At 40.7% G+C, this 24,266-nt stretch overlaps 1 protein-coding gene across 4 annotated transcripts in view; it reads right to left on the reverse strand.

Moving 5' to 3' along the window:
* Nucleotides 1-894: 894 nt before the first annotated feature.
* INTS10 (integrator complex subunit 10) overlaps nt 895-24,266 on the reverse strand; it is a 59,830-nt gene continuing 36,458 nt past the window's right edge. The window contains exons 15-18 of one of the 4 annotated variants that reach the window (XM_077476194.1): nt 21,974-22,136; nt 14,240-14,333; nt 6,129-6,206; nt 895-3,393 (exon numbers count right to left, since the gene is read on the reverse strand). In XM_077476194.1, the coding sequence (XP_077332320.1) occupies nt 3,237-3,393; nt 6,129-6,206; nt 14,240-14,333; nt 21,974-22,136 (492 nt within the window). In that variant the 3' untranslated portion in view covers nt 895-3,236. Of the gene's footprint in view, nt 3,418-6,128; nt 6,207-14,239; nt 14,334-21,973; nt 22,137-24,266 lie in introns of all 4 variants that reach the window. The other 3 variants (XM_077476193.1, XM_077476197.1, XM_077476195.1) reach the window with 3 other exon arrangements.

Below are 24,266 nucleotides of genomic sequence, written 5' to 3' on the forward strand. Positions count from 1 at the left end.
CCACACTCCAAAGACATGCTGGTAGGTTAATTGGCTTCTGTCTAAAAAAAAAAAAAAAAAAAAAATGGCCCTAGTGTATGAATGGGGTCCTTGGATTGTGAGCTCCTTGAGGGTAGGGACTGATGTGAGTGTGCAATGTACAGGGATGGGGCAATTGTAGACACTCAGGTTGAACTGGTGTCTTTATTCAACCTTACCATGTAACTATGTTTATGCAAAACTCCTTTGGGGTTCATTTAATAAAACTGGAGAGTGTGAAAAGTCTGGTGCAGCTCTGCTTAAAAAACAATTGGTTTCCAGTTTTGACGGCAGACCTGAACGTGCGCTCCATGCTGGTCTATGGAGCGACGGATGTCAGCAATGACATGTCCGCTGACATCCGACTCGGGCCAATCTGCCAAAAACAGACGGATGGCCCTATGTCCGGATCCGTCGCTATCGGATTGGGTGAGATCTGATGAAAATGGACATGCTGTCCGTTTTCATCCGATCTCTTCATAGAAACCAGCAGCACTCGACAAGCCCCTTCCCGCTCAGCGAGTAGAGAGGGACCTGTCATCCGCCGGCTCAGCGGAGATAAATGGATAGATCTCCCGCTGAGCTGGCAGACTCCGTGGAAGCAGATCTGCCTCGTTGGAATGAGGCCTACTGGAAAAATCTGAAGTTAGAAGCTCAGTGGCTACTATGCACAGATCTGCCAGTTTTAGTAAATCTCCCCCTTATGTCAGACCATATATATTTGAATATCGATGTGTATCTGCCAGGAGTTGGGGTGTTTATAGACCAATCCTTAATGCTGCTTTTGAAGGAATAATGAATGCGTCAACCAAAAACAATTGTTTGCAATTTAATTTATCTGCATACACTTCTATAGCAAAAGCAAAGAAAACAAGCTTTGAAAATTAAACATATGACGTGTTTAATTACCAGTGAAAGATGAGTACAATTACATACAATTTGATATGCTCTCCACAAGTAGAAAAAAAAAAAAATTGCAGTATATTACTATTTACATTGCTACACAAGCACATTAGCTGGAGCCATGTCTATTTACAACACTTACATGACAGAAAAACAAAATAGCATCATATACATCTAGAATTATAATACATGGAAATATATGTTCAAGAGAACAAGGCAACACTTATGTTCGCCCCCTTTCACACTGAGGCAGTTTTCAGGAATTTTAGCATTAAAAATAGCACCTGAAAACTGCCTCTCAAGTGTCGCTTTCAACCCTTTCTTCAGCCGCTAGCAGGTATTAAAAGCAACCGAATACCACCACTAAAACTAGCTGCACTTTCAGTGTGAAAGTAGCCTTAACTTGCAGGGAACTCGTCTCACTTTCTGTTTTGGCTATGGGACACAGATGGTGGGTGGGGGGGAGAGAGAGAGAGAGAGAATCTCAGCAGTTATATTCCTCCTTTGGTCTGTCCAAAAATGGAAAAAAAAAAGTTTGCCTATAGATCCACTTTAAGGACAGGAGGGCACAAACAGCTATAAAGAGACAAGTTTTAACTTTTCCCTATTCTACTAAAATGTTAATTTTGTTGTTTTGGCTGTAGAGCAGGGAAAATTATTTATTTGCTCCCCTGCAGATTTTGGAACAAAGGGTCTATCATTTTTAGTATTTGTGTATTTTAAATGAGACCAAAAATCCAGAACACACACGTGATACAAATGTTATTTTGCTCATTGAACTGCAACTCAATTGTATACAAGTATTTGATCCCCAAGAAAAACATGACTTGGTAGAGAAACCCTTGTTAGCAAGCATAGAGGGTAAGACGTTTCTTGTACTTTACCAGGTTTGCACACAGGAGGGCTTTTTGTCCAATATTGTTTACAGATTTTCTCTAAATCCTTAAGGTTTCTTTGCAACTCGAAGTTTCAGCTCCCCCCCCTAAATTTTCTATAGGATAAAGGCCTGGAGACGGGCTAGGCCACTCCACGAAATTAATGTGCTTCTTGAGCCACTCCTTGGGTGCCTTGGTGGTATGTTTTCATTGTCACGCTAAAAGACCCATTCCATGGACCCATCTTCGGTATTTTGGTTGAGGGAAGAAGGTTCTCACCCAAGATTTTACAATGCATGGCCCCTCAATGTGGCAAAGTCGGTCTGTGCCTTTAGCAGAGAGAAAGCCCCAAAGCATAAGGTTTCCACCTCCTTGCTTAACTGTAGGGGTGTTCTTAGGGTCATAGTCTGCATTTTTTCTTCTTCCAAACATGGAACGTCCCCCTCAAGAAGGCACATGTACAGTCATACCAATGAACATCTAAATCAGAGAATAATTGTGAGAAAGTGGTCAGATGAGAACAAATTGTAGCTATTTGGCATGAACGCAACTCCACATGTTTGGAGATAGAAAAATGCTGACTATGACCCCAAAACACCATCCCTGTGAAACACGTAGGTGGAAACATTATGCTTTGGGGCCGTTTCTCTGCTAAAGATACAGGTTGACTTTGCTACATTGAGAAGCCAATGGAAGGGGCCATGTATTGTAAAATCTTGGATGAGAACCTTCTTCCCTCAGCCAGAATACTGAAGATGTGTCTTCCAGCATGACAAAAACATACAGCCAATGCAAAAAAAGGAGTGGCTCAAGAAGCACATTAAGGTCACAGAGTGGCCTAGTCTGTCTACAGCTCTTAATCCTATAGAAAATGTATGGAGGGAGCTGGAAATTCACATTGCCAAGAAACCCTAAGGATTTAAAGATCTGTAAAGAAGAATTCCTCCTGAAATGTGTGCAAACCTGGTCACCAACTACAGGAAACGTCTTCTGTGCTTGCCAACGAGGGTTTCCGCACCTAGTCATGTTTTCCTTGAGGATCAAATACTTATTTTACTCAGTGAACTGCAACTCAATTTATACCATTTGTATATTTTTTTCTATACTATTCTGTCTCTATCATTTAAAATACACCTATGATGAATAAAAATTATAGAACCTTCATTTCTTTGTAATAAGTGGACAAACTTAAAATTTGCAGGGGATAAAATATTTTCCTCGCTATATATCTGTTAAAGAGATTTTGCCTCACTTCTTAAGAATCTCAATATAGGTGCATCGTTGGCAATAAAAACTTACCATATTCCCCCTACTCTATCCAAATTAAACAATTTGGGCTGGAGTTGGCCTTTAAAAACAGGTAAATCAACAAAATGTATATTACATCTTCATAAGATGGGCATAAGTCTTACTGGAGAAAGTCATGCCTTGTATTTGATCTTAAGCCAAACACTGTAACAACAAAATCTTTTCATTGATACAAAAGCGATGCAAGATGACCATGAGATTTTCTGTGCAGCGTGAGACTTGACGTTCCATTGCCAACCTGAAGTCTTCTTTTACTCCTTTTGTAATTCCCCGGGTCACTGTGTGATGCCTGCCAGAGAAAGCATCATCTTTGCTGAGAAAATACATTGAGTCTTAAATTAGGCCTGACAGAGCCCTGTAGTTTAAAATGACATCTTAAAGTCTCTACCATGCCGAAGTCAGCCTACACCTCCCTAGGCCAGTACAGTTATTAAAAACCCTGTAATACATTGCTCACTTGATTCAGTGAGTTTGTTAGGGCTTACTTTATATCTAGGAAGAATAAAGCTGCACAGCAACAGTTGATTAGATCAGTCGTTGCCAACCTTCTAGACCACCAACATGAATTTTACATGCCTTATACATACACAATGCTCCCAGTCTGATCAGCGCTGCCATTGGAAGTCGCCTCCTTCACCTCTCACTCTCTACACTACTCTCGGAGCCTCCCTCTGAGATCACAGGAGCTACAGAGGAGGCATCTGGGATCAATCTGCACTGACACATCAACTACGCAGATTCACCTGTAGTAAATGTTTTCTGAATGTCAGATTCACTGCTTTATAATTCCCCTTTGTTCACACTGGTGTGTGGTGCATTTTACATGCATTACCTTTGAACTTTATATAAAAAGTGCATTTTAATAACAGCACATAAAAAATGCAGCAAGCAGAAGTTTCGCCTTGACTGGAAGACTCAACTACCACAGAGCTCAACATCACTTTGGTAGTTTGAGAACTACAAGCAGAGAGCCACAAAGGCTGTCAGGACTTGTAGTTCATTCACACACACACAACTGTGTAAATGAATGATGCAGCCGTGTGGGCGGAGCCCCACATGGCTGCGCTTAAAAAAAAAAAAAAAAAAAAAGTTACAGCTAGTACGGGGATCTTCTCCCTGTACTGTTGGCACATGGAGAAAAAGGGGATGGCAAGCTGCTGCAGCACTGGGAACATGTTACATGTTCCACCCTAAAAATGGGTGTAACATGTTCCCAAGGGTGACCCACACCCCCCCCCCAAAAAAAAAACGATTTGTCATATCAGAGGGTTACAAGTGCTTAAAGCGAAAATTTATTTTTTGGGAGGAACTCCGCTTTAAGATGTTAAAAATTCCTAATTTAAAGCAGGGTTCCAGTCATTTGTTTATTAAAAGTCAGCAGCTACACAAAGTGTAACTTACTTTTAATAAACACACACTCACCGGTCCCACTCACTGCAGCCGTATACTGCCTCGGCAGCGCCAGCATCTCTATTTTGAGCACCCAGCTGTGACAACTTGTGGCTTCACAGCCAGGTGCCCACGGCGCATGTACGAGCAGCACTAAGCTCTGTGACTTGTCCCAGAAGACTTCATGAAGAAGAACTTCCGCTTCCAATTGCTCAAGGCAGCCAGAATGGAAGTGGGAGCAGGTACCTATCAAAATCAGGTACCTGCTCCCTTCCTCCTCCCCAAAAGCTCTGTTTCACAAACAGGAGCCGGAGAGGTGGCCTTAAAGCAGAAGTTTCACTTTTGGGTGGAAGGCTGCTTTAAGTGACTTATCTTGGTTTGATTTTTTTTTACCTCTCAAAAACCTGACATTTTTACAGGGGGTTTGTAAACTTTTTATGTTCACTTTATGTATTGGCAGCACAATATACTTTACCTAATACGACTCCTAGATATTTTAAAAATGAGAACAGCTTCATAGAGGCCTCGGTCACCGAGGAATTGTACAAATAAGTGAAATTATTTCTTACAGCCACCAAGCAGGTGCAAACATTCAAAAAAGAGAAGGGAACTCAATCTCTTAGTAAGAATGTAAGCCCTACTGTTTTTTTTTTTTAACTACCTGTATTTAAGCCAAATGTATTAAAATCTGTACACAAACATGAAGTTGAACTGAATGTTTTCCATTGAGCAAGAAATACCATTCTTTTTAAAGCGGTTGTAAACCACTGGAGGAAAAAAAAAGAAAAAAACTTTCCGCTGTAAGACAATTACAGAATGTGCTAGTATGCATTGCATACAAGCACATTATTAAATACTTACCTTAGAACGAAGCCCTCCAGCAACATGCCGTTACCGCTAACAGGGCTTCCACCCCCCCCCAAAGTCCTCCTTCTGGGTTCGTGGACTCCAGCTGTGAGATTAGCTGGAGCAGCAATAACCTTTGCTGCCCATTTAAGAGATATTCATTTTACTTACAGGTATCCCTCATTATAGGCTTATCTGTAGGTATAAATCACAAAGCGGACTTTACTTCCGCTTTAAGAAGTAATGCTTTTAGTAGTATAGTGGCTACAATCAATGGCTCATATACCTATGAAATGTCATAAAATCCATTACACATCTGTAGTACAAGAGCTGCTCTGGCATAAAACAGTTTACAGTATTTAATATATGTGCAGACTCACATTCACTTCTGGTCTAATAACAGAGTGTAATACAAGTCAATGGATCGGTCAAATAGAAGCATACCTTCTGCTGCATGCAGATGTGATATGAAACAATTCATGTAAGAACTGCATGCACTTACAAACATGTACAGTGTGTGGAAATTGTTGTTTTCTAAAAAGATACTGTATGAGTCTCATTGTTTAATGTGATGTAAGAGTGCTGCCAGTTGGAAACAAATTACCAGTGGCTCATGGGGAAGAATGCTGAATGTCACAATATTACAATCAAAATGAACAACAAGAAAATAAAATGGAAATATATATATATGGGCAAAATGTTGTACAACAAACATCAAAAACTATGGGGCTGTGAGTAAAAATGTTAACGGACACAGCACATCATGAGCAGGCTTTGTGGACTTGGTACCTGTCACTGGTTGTTAGGCTGGCCTGTAGGACAGGTATGAATTCCTGCTGCAGCAGCCCCAGGGTAGTGCTAGAGCTCCTTCAAAACAGTAAACAGTAATATTCAAAACCCTCAGCTGCCAAAACACATCACACTGGAACATGTTTCATAATACAAATGGAAGAGCACATTTCATTCCTTAAAAGTAAACCTGTCACAAATGGGAAGAATTCAAACTAAGCAAAAAACAGGAGGTTACCTTTCAGGGAAAACACCATGTAAAAATGATCAATAGATTTCGCTAGACATTTGAAGTTATATACACAATTCTGTCTTTTTTTAAATATGTGCTGGGGCCCACCTCCCGAGCCTCCCTACTGGTCCAATGTGATAGGCACCCTCACCGATCGATAGAAAGCTATAACAGGCTGGAAGGGACAACAATGCTCAACTCCAAAGTGAAGCGTCAAGATTAAAGCGTTTTTTTTCTTTAGAAATAACAAACATGTCATACTTACCTGCTCTGTGTTGTGTTTTGCACAGAGCAGCCAAGATCCTCCTCTTTTTGGGTCTCCCTCTGGTGCTCCTGGCCCCTCCCTCCTGTCCAGTACCCACACAGCAAGCAGCTTGTTAGGGGGGCACCCGAGCTGCAGCTCCGTGTCCATTCAGACACAGTGTCCCGAGGCATTCGTGCACATCACTGGATAGAAATGGGGCTCAGGTATGAGGGGGGCACACAGAATTTTTTTTTTTTTATCTTAATGCATAGGAAAAAACCTTCTGCCTTAACAACCACTTTAAGGCTAGGTTCACACCTTATAGAATCACTGAATACAATACCCAAGCTCTACTGCTGGTGATGCTAGCCAAAGTTGAAAACCTGTGCCCATCGCTGGAATGTGCAGTCCCTTAGTACTTTTAACTTTGAAAATCACAATTGGCTACACAAGTACAGCATTTTTTTACTGGATGTACTTGTGTAGCCAATAAAGATTTTCAACGTTTGAGGTTCAGACCGTGCAATATGAAGTCAAGATGTATTGCCAGCAACTCTTCACCCAGGAGCAAAAATATTTATTGTTGCAGGTGGAGTACAGTGATACATATGGCTAGGACTAAAGCTTTGTAGCGGAAACACATAAAGCCATTGTATAACCTGCAACAAATATAGTTGCTCCTGGGTAAAGAGTTGCTGGCAATACATCTTGACTTCATATTTCACCTGGGTGTTAGAAAGACACCAGTAGCCAGAGCACCGATTAATCACCCTTTTAAGGGAATCTGGATAGATTTTGCTTTTTTTCCTGCTAGTTTCAGACCTTGGCGTGTCAAGAATGCACACAAAATCACATGCTCTTGACATACAGAGAAACACACTACCACTTGACAGACGCAAGGCTGTGCCATTAATTGTTAAAGCCAGCCCTACATATTCATTACATGTACTTATATAGCACCATCAATTTACACAGCACTTTATATTAATATTGTACATTCACATCACTCTGTGTGCTCAAGGAGCTTTCAATCTAAACTCACAAACACATACTTACTAGGGCTAGTTTAGACCGGAGCCAATTAACCTACCAGCAAGTCTTTGCAGTGTGGGAGGAAACTGATGCAGGCACAGGGAGAACATGCATACTCCAGGCAGGTGATGCTGTGTTTGAGATTCTAACCGATAACCCTAGGCAGAAGTTCTAATCACTTAAAAGTTCACCTTTGTACACTTTTTTCTCTAAATTCCAGCTCCCCTATGCACCAATATAGCATTCATGTACTTTTTTTGCAAAGATATCAAAGCTTTCCATTAAATCTACACACACTTACTTTTCTTGCCCTAATCCACGTTTCCAGACATTTCCATTAGTAATGTCTTCTTCCTGATCAGACTATAGGTCAGTGATGGCGAACCTTGGCACCCCAGATGTTTTGGAACTACATTTCCCATGATGTTCAGCTACACTGCAGAGTGCATGAGCATCATGGGAAATGTAGTTCCAAAACATCTGGGGTGCCAAGGTTCGCCATCACTGCTATAGGTCATGACACAGGAAGGAGGTGACCAGCATTAGCACACACCCTGCATCATCCATCCACCCACCCACCCACTCCCAGGTGCAAGTTTTTTAAATGAAATGCAAGCAATCAGTGATCACCCTTCTCACGAAATACACAATATACAATCAGATTGTATAGTGTATGCCCATGTTTATGCACCTAAAATTACTAGCTGCCCTTTCAGTGCCATTAATTGGTAATGGCACACCAAAAACACATTTTGCCATGTGAAAAAATGCACAGTAAAAAAGCACAACCCACAAAACACCAACATGTCCCATTAATCACATGTAGTGCAGCCAATTGAAATCAACAGGCTGCCCTATGTGTGTCACAGGAAAAAATGAGACACAAAATGTGCGCCCCCACTATGCTAGACCCGAACCTGAAATTGGTGCGATAACACAAAAACAGTGAGGTTCCATTCACATCTGTGGGTTTTCTTGCATTTCAGAAATGAGCTGCACCAAAAAAAAAAAATTTGCAGTAAAAAATGCGCAAGCTCATAAAAAAAAAAGTTCTGAAACTTCTTTGGGGGGATTGCTGTGTGCATGAGTGAGTGAAAATGCTCCAAAACACATCGCCCCTTGCTAAAAAAAACAAAAACGCATGTGGAAATGCGAGTTCCCGATATGCAGAGTTGTTTGTGAGCTGTTTCTGTCCACTCCCTTCTATGTACTTGTATAAAAATGAGCTCAGCTGGTCAACTCCTTCCTGTGTCATGACCTACAGTCTGATCAGGAAGAAGTCATTACTAATGGAAACGTGGATTAGGGCAAGAAAAGAGTCTGTAGATTTCATGGAAAGCTTTGATATTTTTGCAAAAAAAGTATGAATGCTATATTGGTGCATAGGGAAGCTCGAATTTAGAAAATAAATAAAAAAAAAAAAAAGTGTACAAAGGGGAACTTACCCTTTAACCACTGTGAACATCTGCAAATGTGTGCACCAAACTGCATGGTGCTGCCCAATGTGCCTGTGCTAGGTTGCACCTGTAGATGTGAACCAAGCCTAAAGCCCCATACACACTATCAGTTTTTCTGCTGAGTTTTTCCTTCAGATTTACCAAAACTATATAATATGAGGTCAAACCTTAGGAGTTTCAATTTGTATGCAATCAGACAGGTCCTTGTACTACATGATTGTGGTAAACCTGAAGGAAAAACTGATAGAGTTTGTATGGGGCTTTAGGTTATATTCATATCTGCACATTATGGTATAAATCATTAGCGCACCTTGGTGTCATTCATTCTGCTTAGTACCAAAAATACAGGTGTTGCGGTGCACCACAGGACACCATTGTGTGTTTTTTTGCAATTCTGATGTGGCAGCCTATTCATTCGAGTTGAATAGGCTCTCTCAGCACAACATGCGTTTACACATCGCACTGAAATAGTCTAGGGCCCATTCACATCTTTCAGCACTGTAGTAATGCATGTAAATGCATTGTTGTACCATTTATAAATCCAAATACACCTCCGACCTACATGCAAGGCAACATACCACCACGAATGTCACTGCCATGTGCTGCGGTGCATCAGTAAAAAATGCTGCATGTCTGATTTAGTCTATTCTGGTGTATTGCCAGCTTGTTGTTTTTTTTTTAATGGGCTCCTTTACAATAACATATCTTCAGTAGCCTAGATCTCTAAAGCTGGCCATAGATGGATCAAAATTCGTCCAGTTCAGCAAAGACCGGTTGGATTTCTATCCATCTATGGTCAGTCCTGTTTAACAGCATTTAATCTACTGATCAACTTCTCACAAATGAGCTTGCTGGAAAACATGTGTTTCGATCAGTGCTGCAGCCTATTGGTTAGTGTATTTTGACAGCATAGGAGTCCAACTGACTTCTCTGTTGTCAGAATACAATGACAGCAGGAGGATTCCCACATCCACCCTGTGTCCCCGTTCACACATATGCGATGCAGGAACCAGCGCTGTGCATGTTCCCGCATTGCATGTCACTCGCAGGCAGTTCACTCTGTCCTCTGTGGGTGTCAATATAAAGTTAATTACATGCCCAGATCAGTTCCCAGATCACAGTGCTAACTGTCAAATGGTACAGGAATTGGATTGCATGGGTGTGACCATGCGACCCGATTCCAGTGCGAACCAAAAAAAAAAAAAGAAAAAAGAAAAAAGAGTCCGGCACCATTTTGCTGTGAAAGCGATTTCAGCCTGTTTGTATGACTGAATTTGCATCACAGACATCGTATGTTATCCGCACAGCAATGCGGTGCAAATCACTTGCAATATCTGTGTTTGCACCAGTGTTAACCCAGCCTTAATTTTAACTTAAAGTTCAAATCCCTATTTTTTGCTAGAAAATTACTTAGAACCCCCAAACATATATATATATACATATATATATATATATATATATATATATATATATATATATATATATATATATATATATATATATATACACGGGGGGAGCCGCATCGGTTGTTAGCCTCGGAAAGACGTTCGCCCACTCTAAACAACGGTACTGAGATGATGCCTGCAGCTGCGGGCATCATCCCGGTATAACCCCCGAAAGCAGAGTACGCACATCTGCTTGGCGGGAATGGGTTAAAGAAGAAAAAAAAAAAAGCTGTGAAACCTGGATGATTGTATGCAAACATAATTTTGGGAGACTTTAGATTTGTTCTCAAGGTAAACCAAAATAAAGGAATATTTATCTGCAGAATATCTCATACAATAAAAAGTTTTTTTCAAGAAGATTTTTTGTTCGCTTGGAAACTTTAGGCTGGGTTTACACTGGTGCGAACACAGACCTTGCACGTGATTCATGCCACATGGATGTGCAGATGCAAATGTGTCTGTAACAAACTGTATGGCTGAAATCGCATCGCATTCACACCAAAATGGCGCAGGACACTTTCTTTGGTCCGCACTGGAATTCCTGTACCATTTGACAGTTTGCACTGTGATCTGGGGAGTGTCATTAACTTTATATTGACATCCACAACGGTTTGAAGAGGGCAGTATGAACTGCCTGCAAGTGACATGCGATGTGGGAACCAGCACAGGAATCCTGCAGGTTCCCGCATCGTATGCGTGAACCCAACCTTATAGTAACAGGCGCATTGGGAGAGATTTACTAAAACTGGTGCACCTGTGTATAGTAACAAACCAGCTTCCAGGTTTCTTGTGAAAGCCCAATTAAACAAGCTGAAGTTAGATGCTGATTGGTTACTATGCATGCACAGCTGCACCAGTTTTAGTAAATCTCCCTCATTATTAGAGCTGCACGATCAATTGTTAAAAAAAAATATTGCGATCTCAATTCAAGCCCCCTCAATCTTAATCCAGCATTTCCACAACTCATGTACAAGTCTAGAGTCGTTCTCTTGCTCAAAGCTGTCAAAAAAAGAAAAGAAAAGAAAAGCAGGCTAAAAGATGAAAGAAACATTGTATCCTCTGTTCTTTTAGAGGTCAAAAGGATAACCTTCAGTCTGCAAATGAGGTCAGTTTACCCAACTTAAAGGGGTTGTAAACACTCGCCATTTTTCACCTTACTGCATTTTATGCGGTAAAGCGAAAAACTTTTTTTTAATGCAGCAGCCCCCCCCCCCTATACTTACCAAAGCCCTGAAATTTGCACAACGGAAACGAGCACACCAGCTCTGCCCGGTGTCCCGATTGGATAGATTGATAGCAGAGCAGCCATTGGCTCCCACTGCCGTCAATCAAATTCAATGCCGCTTGGGGGGCGGGGCTGAGTCATACAGTCAGCGGTTATGGACACCGAATGATGGACTCAAGAGTGTGCCTGCAAGGTACCCCCCCCCCCCCCCGAAATTGCTTCCCCTAGGGCAGGGATGGCGAACCTTGGCGCCCCAGATGTTTTGGAACTACATTTCCCACTATGCTCATCAACTCTGCAGTGTAGTTGAGCATGGGAAATGTAGTTCCAAAACATCTGGGGTGCCAAGGTTCGCCATTACTGCCCTAGGGGTTAATCTGATGTGGCGAGGAGCTGCCAGGGGACCCAAGAAGACTAGGTTCAGGACCACTCTGTGTAAAATGAGCTGCACAATGCAGGCAAGTATGATATGTTTGTTATTTAGAAGAAAAAAAAAGGCTCGTACACAGAAGGGAAAAAAGCCTGAAGAAGAGCCGTCTGCAGATTTTTGGATCGTTAGTATAGTATATGTGACAGACCATTTGACTTTTACATCAGACAAAAGCAGGATGTGCAGGCTATAAAATTTGTCAGATGTGAACTTAACATCGGATGGTCAGTACAGAAATCGTCACAAAAAAGTCAGAAGTACAAACACACATGCTCGGAAGCAAGGAACGATTGGGAAAAGTTTGGTCTTATAAACTACCGTTCGTAATCTAGAATTAACATTTGTGACGTGGAAATTGATTAAATGTCAAAATTCTCATCTTCTTTAAATGGGATAATAATGAAGCTGCTTTGCGTGTAGTTATGCCAAACGTATTTTAAAAGGCATTTGTTTTGTACGATCTGAAAATCGTGAATCAACGCTCAAGCTTCTACTAACATGAAATTAGCATAAGGGGTCCCAAGTGTAGCGCTTGAGAAATTAACTTCCTCTTTATACTCTCATAGTCGTTCGTGTTTGTCAAACAACAATTTGTGCATAGTTCGTATGCTAGACAAAATCCTGCACACGGCCTTTTGACAAAATCAGACGCTCGGTCGTCCAACAATCAGACCCAGCCAAGAGAAGACAGCGATCGATAGCGACTGTAGCAGCCACTTGCGATAATCCGAAGCAGATCCGGATGGCTGGCTGTAGCCAAGTTGATCCATCAACTTGATACATTCAGCCTGACAATTAATGGTTCAAATCTGCTGAGATTTAAATCGTGTATGGCCAGGTTTAGATTGCGATTTAACTAGATTGGAATTACCATGCACAAATAAGGACAACATAAAAGTTTAGCAGATTATCTTTTTTATCCCAAGGACTGTACCTAAGGACAAGGGAACATCAGTTGTGTGTGAAGAAGTGGTGTTTTCATCACCGCTATGAGAGGGTTTTTCTTGGAAAAAATGATTACTGTAAGTTGTGAAAAGTCTTAACCCAGTAGGGTACCAGAGAACATAGGAGCACACTTTATCCAGAAAACCGCACATGGCAATTTTTTTCCAACTTGAGAGGCAATTTATTTTTTACAGTTGCCAATAGGTTTGCGGTCTGGACCAAACGCTCAGAAGTCTAAGTGGTCAAGGGCCCATTCACACTAAAAACTGCATGTGAATTGCATTGCGTGTTCCTGTGCAATTCATATGCAGTTCTCTCCAGTGTTATTTTTAGACCATTCATTTTGAATATCCTGAAATTGCATCACACCAAAAAGTAGTGCATGCTCTACCCTTGGAAGCACCATGCGATCCAATGCGGACAAATGCACTGCGTACACAATGTTGTTGCCTTTGCACTGACATCCACTGCAGATCAAAAGGGCAGTGTAATTTGAATGCGGTGCGGAAAAATCAGCACAGAACGCGGGTTTCCTGCATGGCATTCTAGTGTTCACAGGCTCTAAATGTTACAGAAAAGGGTCTTTTTTTTCCCAATCCTTCACTACATAAATATAATCAAACAAAAGTAAATGCTACATCGATTACACAAATTGTATAATCGACCCATGTCCATGATCAACTGAGTCACATTTTAAAGCAATAGCTATTCATAAAACTTCCATGGGTTATTGTAATAACTTTGCTTACATTAACCACCTTACTAGTATTATAGCATAGGTATTAATGCCATTTTATTTGATAGGCAGTTCAGAATGTGATATACTTTCATACCTTTGCCTCAATAGTCAGTGTCCAGACCACAGACATTTATTATTGTTTGCACTTTCTTAGCTTGATTCATTTGCATTACAGTGGCTTAATTTACTACTCAACGTTACTCTACACTCGACCCATCACGTTTATTGCGTGTATATGCCTGCATAGCAATGTAGGGAGATGTGGCTCTGGAACAGTATGTACTAAGGGATGATAACGGACACAATACTGTCAAGCAGTAGTCTAAAGATGTACTGTCAACTCTAACAAGTAAAATACTTACTTAAGCAATACTCCTTGATTGGGGATTAGCTCCAAATGAATCTTACCCCCTTCCTGTGTTCTTAAATATGCAAATTCCTCAAGCATATCAATATCTGAAGATATTAAGGGAAACATTTTCATGCAGTCTAGTATTGCAAACAATTTCTATCTTTAAAAGATAAAAAACAAAACACACAAACACACACACACACACGCACGCACACACGCTCAAAAAAATTAAAGAAACACTTTGAAAACAACTTCCACAGGCGGTGGTTTCAGCGGGGGGCATTGATAGTTTAAAAAAACTATTAGATAAGCACCTGAACGACCACAACATACAGGGTATACAAAGTAATACTGACATATAATCACACACATAGGTTGGACTTGTGTCTTTTTTCAACCTCACTTACTATGCAACATCAGATCTCAATGGGTAAAAATATCATGCTGGATATCTATACGATATGGACTGGGTAAAGTATTAAGAATGAAAGGATGCCATATTGATGATGTGGCAACCTATAGAGGGCTGAATTCAAAGCCCCCCCCCCCCCCCCCAAAAAAAAAAATCAAAGTGAAGAAATGATACAGCAGGCTAGTCCATTTTGCTGAAATTTCATTGCAACTCAAACTGGTACTCAGTAGTTTGTATGGCTCCCTGTATGGCAGTTAGGGTGCCATTGTATAGCCTGTAGAGGTCTGCGAGTCCCTCCATGGATATGTCTCCCCAAACCATCACTGACCCACCACCAAACCGGTCATGCTGAACAATGTTACAGGCAGCGTAGCATTCTCCACAGCTTCTCCAGACCCTTTCACGTCTGTCACATGTGCTCAGGGTGAACCTGCTCATCTGTGAAAAGCTCAGGGCGCCAGTTACGAACCTGCTAATTCTGGTGTTCAATGGCAAATGCCAATCAAGATACACAGTCCCAGACAGTAAGCACAGGGCCCTCTAGAGGATTTTGGGCCATCAGGCCACTCTCATGAAGTCCGTTTCTGATTGTTTGGTCTTATTTTCTAAATTTTGTAGGGCTCTGGCAGTGCTCCTGTTCCTCTTTGCACAAAAGGAGCAGATACTGGTCCTGCTGATGGGTTAAGGATCTTCTACAGCCCTGTCTAGCTCTCCAAGAGTAACCACCTGTCTCCTGGAATTTCCTCCATGCTTAAGAGACTGTGCTGGGAGAGCAAACCTTCAGGCAATGCCACGTATTAATGTGCCATCCTGGAGGAGTTGGCCTGCCTGTGCAACCTCTATAGGGTCCAGGTATTGCCTCATGTCAGTGGCCTCCACCTGTAAAACCATTCCTGTTTTGGAGGTAGTCTCATGGTTGCCCATCTATTGGACCTGTTAATTTAATCAGCAATGCAGCTGAAACTGATTAACAAACCCCTCTGCTACTTAACTGAGGAGTTTAAGTGACTGGATCCTATAACCCAATTAAAAAGTGTTCCTTTATTTTTTTTGAGCAGTGTACAGTTGTGCTCAAAGATTCACATACCCTGGCAGAATTTATGATTTCTTGGCCATTTTTCACAGAATATGAATAACACCACAAATACATTTCTTTCCCTCATGGTTAGTGTTTGGCTGAAGCCATTTATTATCAATCAGCTGCGTTTACTCTTTAAAATCTTAATGGCAACAGAAACTACCCAATGACCCTGGTCAAAAGTTTACATACCCTGGAGATTTTGGCCTGATAACATGCACACAAGTTGACCTGTTTGCTTGTAATTAGTGTGTGTATGCATAAAAGGTCAATGCATTTCTGGATTCCCAACAGACCCTTGCATCTTTCATTCAGTGCTGCACTGATGTTTTTGGATTTGGAGTCATGGGCAAAGCAAAAGAATTGTCAAAGGATCTGCAGGAAAATTTAGTTGAACTGTATAAAACAGGAAAAGGGATATAAAAAGATATCCAAGGAATTGAGAATCCCAATCAGCAGTCCTCAAACTAATCAAGAAGTGGAAAATGAGGGGTTCTGTTGAAATCAAATCACGGTCAGGTAGACCAACTAAAATTTCAGCCACAACTGCCAGGAAAATTGTTCAGGGATGCAAAGAAAAACCCAGAATTAACTTCAGGTGAAAACGTGGTGTGGCTGTTTCAAGATGCACAATAAGAAGGCACTTCAAGAAAGATGGGCTGCATGGTCGAATCGCCAGAAGAAAGCCAATTGCCACAAAGTATCCTGCTTACAATTCGCCAAACAGCACAGAGACAGTCATTTGGAGTGATGAGACCAAAATTTTTCTTTCCAGCCACAACCATAAATGCTACATTTGGAGAATAGTCAACAAGGCCCATGATGAAAGGTACGGAGGTCGATCGCTGATGTTTTGGGAATGTGTGAGCTACAAAGGCACAGGAAATTTGGTCAAAATTGTTGGCAAGGTGAATGCAGTATGGTATCAAAAAATACTGGAGGAACTGGGCAATAGAGGGCATCACTTCTCAAAGAGGCTCACCTCGCACAACTCTCCGTAGTCTACTCTTGATATGCCAAACCTGACTGGGTTCATATGGAGACGATGGCAACCCCTGGCTACAAGTTAGACTACCTTTTGTGGAGCGCTCCTAAACACCGACCTCCCATCCTGGCACCCACTCTATGGTGTTGTGGGATAGACTCTGCTGGAATACGGACCTGGTTTCTTCTTTTCGCCACTTAGCTCCCATATTTAATAACCCGGATTTCCCTCAAAGGCAGGACATCAAGGCTTTTAAATGGTGGTTGGATAAAGAGCTATACAGGATTTGGCAGTTCATTACACACAGGGGACCCTTTTACGCGCCGTCATTGCACGGATGTCCTCGTGATGCCTTCGGAGCATTTGTTTTCTTCAAATTTCACAACTTTTTACATTCCCTCTGGCAGGCTAAGCCTGACCATTATCACGTATCCCCATATAAAAAGTGGTTGAAGGATGCAGATCAGCATTTGTTATATTTCCCTGGTCTATGGGCTATTACTGGGATCTTCCTCTAGACTCCCCTATATGGAGAACAGTTGTTTCCTGCGGTCTTATAAGGGTATTATGAATGTCACCTTGATCAAGGCCAATTTGAAGGTGCTCCCCCGTTGGTACTTGGTGCTAAATTAGGTGGCCTTCTGCTTCGCCACTGTGTTTCTGAGGTTGCCAGATGCTGGGAACAATGTGCCATGTCTGGTGGGATTGCCCTAGAATCCGGGGTTTTTGGAATGGCATCTTTGTGTTGACTCGTACAAGGCAATCTATACCCCAGACTCCGCATGTAGCACTCCTTAATACCCCTGTGCCTGGGCTACCTAAATACCTACTACGTTTGATATTCTTTATCTTGCTAGGGACTAAACTGACTCTTGCCAGTTCCTGGAAACAACCTACAGTGTCCCTGGCACAGACTATGAAAAAAGTCACCTGGATTATGCTAAATGAGAATATTGTTAGCATCTTACAGGATACTGTTAAACAATTTAAACAGACCTGGGAGCCATGGGCCACATATATGCATGTCTCTTTGGTACATTCAATTAGAACTTCTCTATGATTTTGGGGAGTATTTGACCATAGCTTGGACCACTCTTACCTGCTCTGCATCTTCTCTTTTACCAATCATCTTCTTTCTCATTTTCCTTCTATTTTATGATTGGTTAACCAATAGTTTCTATATTAGCACTTCGCGTTTACCATGTTGTCATCAGCTAGGAAGCTGCGCATGGGATTTACTTGGACATTCCAACATGATAATGATCCAAAACACAAGGCCAAGTTGACCAGTTATTGGCTACAGCAGAATAAAGTGAAGGTTCTGGAGTGGCCATCTCAGTTTCCTGACCTCAATATCATTCAGCTACTCTGGGGAGATCTCAAACATGCAGTTCATGCAAAACAGCCCAAGAATTTCCAGGAACACTAACCATGAGTGAAAAAAAAAAAAAAAAAAAAAAAAAAAGTTTGTGTGTTATTCATATTCTCTGAAAAATTGCCAAGAAAACAAAATTCTGCCAGGGTATGTAAAATTATGAGCACAAATTTATATTATATATATATATATATATATATATATATATATATATATATATATATATACACACACATACATACATACACACATACATACATACATACATACACACATATATATTTAGTAAAAATGCCCCAAATGTTCCTTTTGTTATTTGTAGTATTCCTAGTTTTCTGTTTGCATGCCAACTGGATTTATTGGAACTGTGTCAATGTGTATTATGGCTCTATAGGAGATGCCTCTAGCAATAAGAGCTCTTTTTCAATGATAAGCATTTATTAACCACTCAAGGACAGAGCCTCTGAGATCTGGCGTTTACATACATACATACACACATTATATATATATATATATATATATATATATATATATATATATATATATATATATATATATATATATATATATATATATATATAATTTTTTTTTTTCTAACACCTTAGAAAATAAAATGGCTGTCATTGCAATACTTTGTCACACCGCATTTGCACAGCGGTCTTACAAGGGCACTTTAAAAAAAAAAAAAAATAAGACAACAGTACAGTTAGCCCAATTGTTTTCTATATTGGGAAAGATAATGTTATGCCGAGTAAAGTGATACCCAACATGTCAAGCTTCAAAATTGCGCCCGCTCGTGGAATAGCGTTAAACTTTTACTCTTAAAAATCTCCAAAGGCAACTTTTAAAAATATTGTACAGGTTGCATGTTTTAAGTTACAGAGGAGGTCTAGGGGTAGAATTATTGCTCTCGCTCCAACGATCGTGGCGATACCTCATGTGTGGTTTGAACACCATTTTCATATGCGGGCGCTACTCACGTATGCGTTCGTTTCTGTGCTCGAGCTAGGTGGGACGGGGCGCATTTAAAAATGTATTTTACCTTTTATTATTTTTAAATTCTCACTTTTATTCCTATTACAAGGAATTAGGGCTGTTACTGATTAAAATGTTCTTTTTCGATTGATCTTTTTTTTTTAAATCGATTAATCGACTAATTTCGATTAATTATAACGCACATACAGATCCAACTACTTTTAGCTGATCGCCTTGCATTGCAACTCTGCATTAGTCAGTGGTAAATGTGGTATACACTATATAAAATCACCCGACACCAGTTCGTTTCCACAATCCATTAAAAACTTCGCACAAATACATTTTAAATTCAAACTGTAGCACTGACATAAGTCATTTTTTTCCCCACAGTAGCATGACAATCCCTCCACCTCCGGTCTAACTAATCACTCTCACCTTATGGCATGGACCCCGTGCAAACAGGTGGTCATACAAGTGAGTATCAAAAGGGTTAACACGGACCATAAACTTCTCTCACATCTCCTTAGATATCAGCAAGGACGCCAGGTCATGGGTAGAAAGAAAAGATCTAAGTGCTCACCACTTAAGTATAAGATTTAATTTTTGTGTTGAAACACAAACTACTCACATAAAGAGGATAAAAACACAGCATGTAAAGCCAACAAACGTGTTAGTTCCATAGGGCAGCAGCGGGTGACGTAATGCATAGCTCCTCTCCCCTACGCGTTACGTTCAATCAGAAAGTCTACGTCACAGACTTCTCCCCCCTTCCCTTCATTAGCAGACGGAGGCACTTGGGGAAGGGGGAGGAGTCTGTTGACGGCGACGTCCGTGACGTCACTGGATGTCTGATGGAACTTCCTGAAGCCATCGGAGAGGTGAGTATTTTGATCGATCAAAAAAATTAACGATTAATTGAGAAATTAATCTTTAATTTTCACATCCCTACAAGGAATATAAACATCCCTTGTAATAGAAAAAAAATCATGACAGGACCTCTTAAATATGAGATATTTACACTAAAATGCAATAGAAATTTTTTTTTTAAATTTAAAATGTAATTTGAAAAAATAAAAATAAACAAAAATGTCTCTAAGAGCTATATACATTTTGATGTCGCTTCCATCCTGAAATTGTATGGAGATGGGTAGCCATCGTCCCCTCACTCGTCTCCATGCCTAACAGGAAAGAGGAAGAAGAGGATAATGGGGGTTATGGTAGCTAGCTGCTGCCATAACGATATTCCTCTTCAATGTACCAACTTATGTTGACGTTGGGCAGTGCTTAAGTGGTTAAATTCTAAATAGTCTCAGTGCCATTGATTGTAATGGCCCAGATAGATATATATATATATATATAATATATTATTTTTTTTTTTATATATATATATTTGAGAAGGGAGACGTAATGGCCAAAGTAATTTCTTAGCATTACGCAAAACTTTATTCAGACTTACGAATAACTTATTAATAAAATGGATTATCTATACCCACTGGCCACTTTATTTGGTACTTGCTAGTACTGGGTTGGATCTCCTTTTGCCTTCAGAACTCGCTTCATTCTTCATGGCATGGATTTAACAAGGTTTTGGAAACATTCCTCAGAGATTTTGGTCCATATTGACATGATAGCATTACGCAGTTGCACATTCATGATGGGAATCTCCCATTCCACCATATTCCAAAAGGTGCGCTATTGGATTGAGATATGGTAAATGTGGAGGCCATTAGAGTACAGTGAACGCATTGTCATGTTCAAGAAACCAGTGGTGAGATGATTTGAGCTTTGTGACATGGTGCATTATTCTTCTGGAAGTAGCCATCAGAAGATGAGTACAATGTAGTTGTAAAGAGATGGACATGGTCAGCAACAATACTCAGGTAGGGTGTGGCATTTGAAAATGATGCTCAATTAGTACTAAGTGTTCCAAAGTGTGCCAAGAAAATATCCTCCCACACCTTTACACCACCACCAGCCTGGACAGTTGATACAAGGCATGATGGATCCATGATTTCATGTTTACGCCAAATTCTGACCCTACCATCTGAATGTTGCAGCCGAAATCAAGACTCATCAGATCGGGCAACATTTTTCCAATCTTCTATTGTTTCATTTTAGTGAGCCTGTGCAAATTACCTCAATTTCGTGTCCTTAGCTGACAGGAGTGGCACATGGTGTGGTCCTCTGCTGCTGTAGCCCATCTTAAGATTTAATGTGTCGTGCGCTCAGAGATGGTATTCTGTACACCTTGGTTGTAACGAGTAGTTATTTAAGTTACTGTTGCCTTTCTATCATCTCAAACCAGTGTGTCCCATTTTTCTCTATCATCAACAAGGCATTTTCATCCACAACTGCCACTCATTGGATATTTTCTCTTTTTCGGACCATTCTCTATAAACCCTAGAGATGGTTGTGTGTGAAAATCCCAGTAGATCAGCAGTCTTTTTAAATGCTGAGACCAGCAATTTCAAATGTCATGTTCAAAGTCACTTAAATACCCTTTCTTCCCCATTCTCATACTCGGTTTGAACTTCAGCAAGTCGTCTTCCCCACATCTAGATGCCTAAATGCATTGAGTTGCTGCCATGTGATTGGCTGATTAGCGATTTATGTTACCAAGCAATTGAACAAGCATACCTAATAAAGTGGCTGGTGAGTGTATATGTTAATTTACCCATCTAATTCACACATATTAAAGTCTGCATGATGCTATGAAACTACTATGACCATTGTCACCCTTCTGAAATAAAATGTTCTCTATATAAAACAGTAAATATCAGATGTCAAAATGGTTGCTAGTTGTCTGGGTACCACTGTAAGACTTATTTGTGGAAATTGCTCAGCCAGCAATTCTACACGAATGACACAGCTAGCAATCAAGCTAGCAGCTATTACACAAGTACATTAGTCAAAGGATACTTGTTATGTAGTTGAAGAAGTTTTCGTACTGGAAATTTCCTTGTTGACATATTTTCGCTATGGTTTTTAAGAAGAGGATCTCTCCTTTGGGCCAGTCATGCTGCAGTAACACAATAAGTTGTCCCAGAGCCATGTCATCCCGATTATCAGACAATGCTCTGAGCTAACAAAAAAAAAATACATACAGCCATAATTAAACATACAGCAAAATATACACAATATATCATTAATTTACATATTAAATACTAGAATAGGAAAATTCTAACATGTCAAATTAACAGGAGAATCAATAAAAAAAAAAAAAAAAAACAAACAAACAAACAAATAACAACATTAACCAATTCTGCTGCTGTGGGGTCTGGATATGCTTACCAAGGTATACACCAGGGTAACTGATCTGGAAACTGCTAGTGATGCATAAGCAGTCAAATCTTGAAAAAGTCAGTCGAAGCAGCAAAAGAAAACTGGTGGAAATAGAAGGCTCTTCCCTAACAGAAGAAAGGGGTCCATCACCCTAAGGATACTAGCAAAAAAATTGTAAGGACACTAGCAAAAACTGGAACCCCATGGAGTGGGCAGGGTCTTTTGGATACACTAGGTTGGCGATTCCAGCAAAGCCTTTGCCATATCTAGTTCCTGTGTCCTTTAGGCTCCACTCACACTTGTACGACTCCAAAGCTGTGCCGGCTTTGGAGTGCAACTTTGGATGGGTGCAACTTGGATACGACTTTGGCTTTTACCAGTAATAATGGACAACTGTTACACACAAGTTGCATTGTATAACATTCAGGTACAACTTTCATGCAACCTCTGAGGGTTAACATTGATGTCTATGGCCCTCAAGTTGCATTAAAGTCAGACCAAAATAGCAAATTAACTACTTTGAAGTTACTGCAACTTTAAAGTGATTGTAAAGCTTATTTTTATTTTTATAAAATATGTTATACTTTCCTCCTCTGTACAAGGGTTTTGCATAGAGTGGCTCTTATCCTCCTTTTCTGGGGTCCCCCCACAGCGCTCCTGGCTCCTACTCTTCTCGAATGCCCCCACACAGAGCCACTCTCCCCCATCACTGGATTTGATTGACAACAGCGGGAGCCAATGGCTCCCATTGCTATCAATCTATCCAGTGAGGACCCAAGACAGCGGGTGAAGCCGCTGTGCGCGTTCCCTGTCGCTGGAACGATCAGGCTCAAGTAGGAAAAAGTGGGGGGTCTGAGGGGGTATAGAATGCATTAAGGTGAAAAACCATGAGACTACATTCACAGCTGAGCGTATAGTTTTCAGGCCTTTTTCCACTTTTTTTCTGGCCTTTTTCATGACCATTTTTGCAGCATTTTTGTACAGGTCCAAAGGTCACCAATATAAAAAGCAAAACGTCTGTAATCTGCCTAAAAAGCTCATGTACTTTTTTGAGCTTCATGAACAGGGGCCATTTAAATGAATGGGATTTTGCTTGTTGGGAGTTTTGGAGCTTTTGAGATGAGTGTTTTACGAGCTGAAAATGCTCAGGTGTGAATGGGCTCTGAGTGTTTACAACCCCTTTAAGTCACACATATATGAATGGTTATCATTGGAAAACATGTGGAATGACAAGTCGCACAAGTGTGAATGGAGCCTAACTGTACAAATAAGATACTTTGTTTAATACAAACTACTTGATTTAAAAAAAACAAAAAAAACAAACAGACATTCTAACTTTTCCGCATTCTATCCTATTTATTCTATCTATTCTAGTTTATATTTGAACAACTTGCCGACCAGCCACTGTATATATACGGCAGCAGGTCGACTCTCCCACACAAACCGATGTACTCGTACAATGGTCCGTTCATATTAAACTGTGGGCGTGCAAGCATCCACCAGCCACCCGCGTTCACGGTTAGGAGAGGCAGAACGGGGATCTGCCAGTGTAAACAAGGCAGATCCACGTTCTGTCAGGAGACAACTCTGAGATCTGCTGTTCCTAGTGATCAGGAACAGCGATCTTATTATTGTCCCAGGCAGCCCAGCCCCCACAGAGTTAGAACACACCCAGGGAACACAGTTAACCCCTTGATCGCCCCCTGGTGTTAACCCCTTCCCTGCCAGTGTCATTTATACATTGATCAGTGATTTTTATAGCACTTGGGGGGCATATTTATCCGCCACAATGTCGCAGTCCTGCAGAAAATTGCAGATCACAACCATTACCAGTAAAAAGAAAAAAAAAAGTCCATAAATCTGTCTCCTATTTTTTTAAGACGCTATAAATTTTGCGCAAACCAATCAATATACGCTTATTGTGATTTTT

This window comes from Lithobates pipiens, unplaced genomic scaffold, assembly GCF_037356315.1.
Source record: "Lithobates pipiens isolate NorthernLeopardFrog02 unplaced genomic scaffold, aLitPip1_a1.2 Scaffold_13, whole genome shotgun sequence".
Taxonomy (NCBI): Eukaryota; Metazoa; Chordata; class Amphibia; order Anura; family Ranidae; genus Lithobates; species Lithobates pipiens.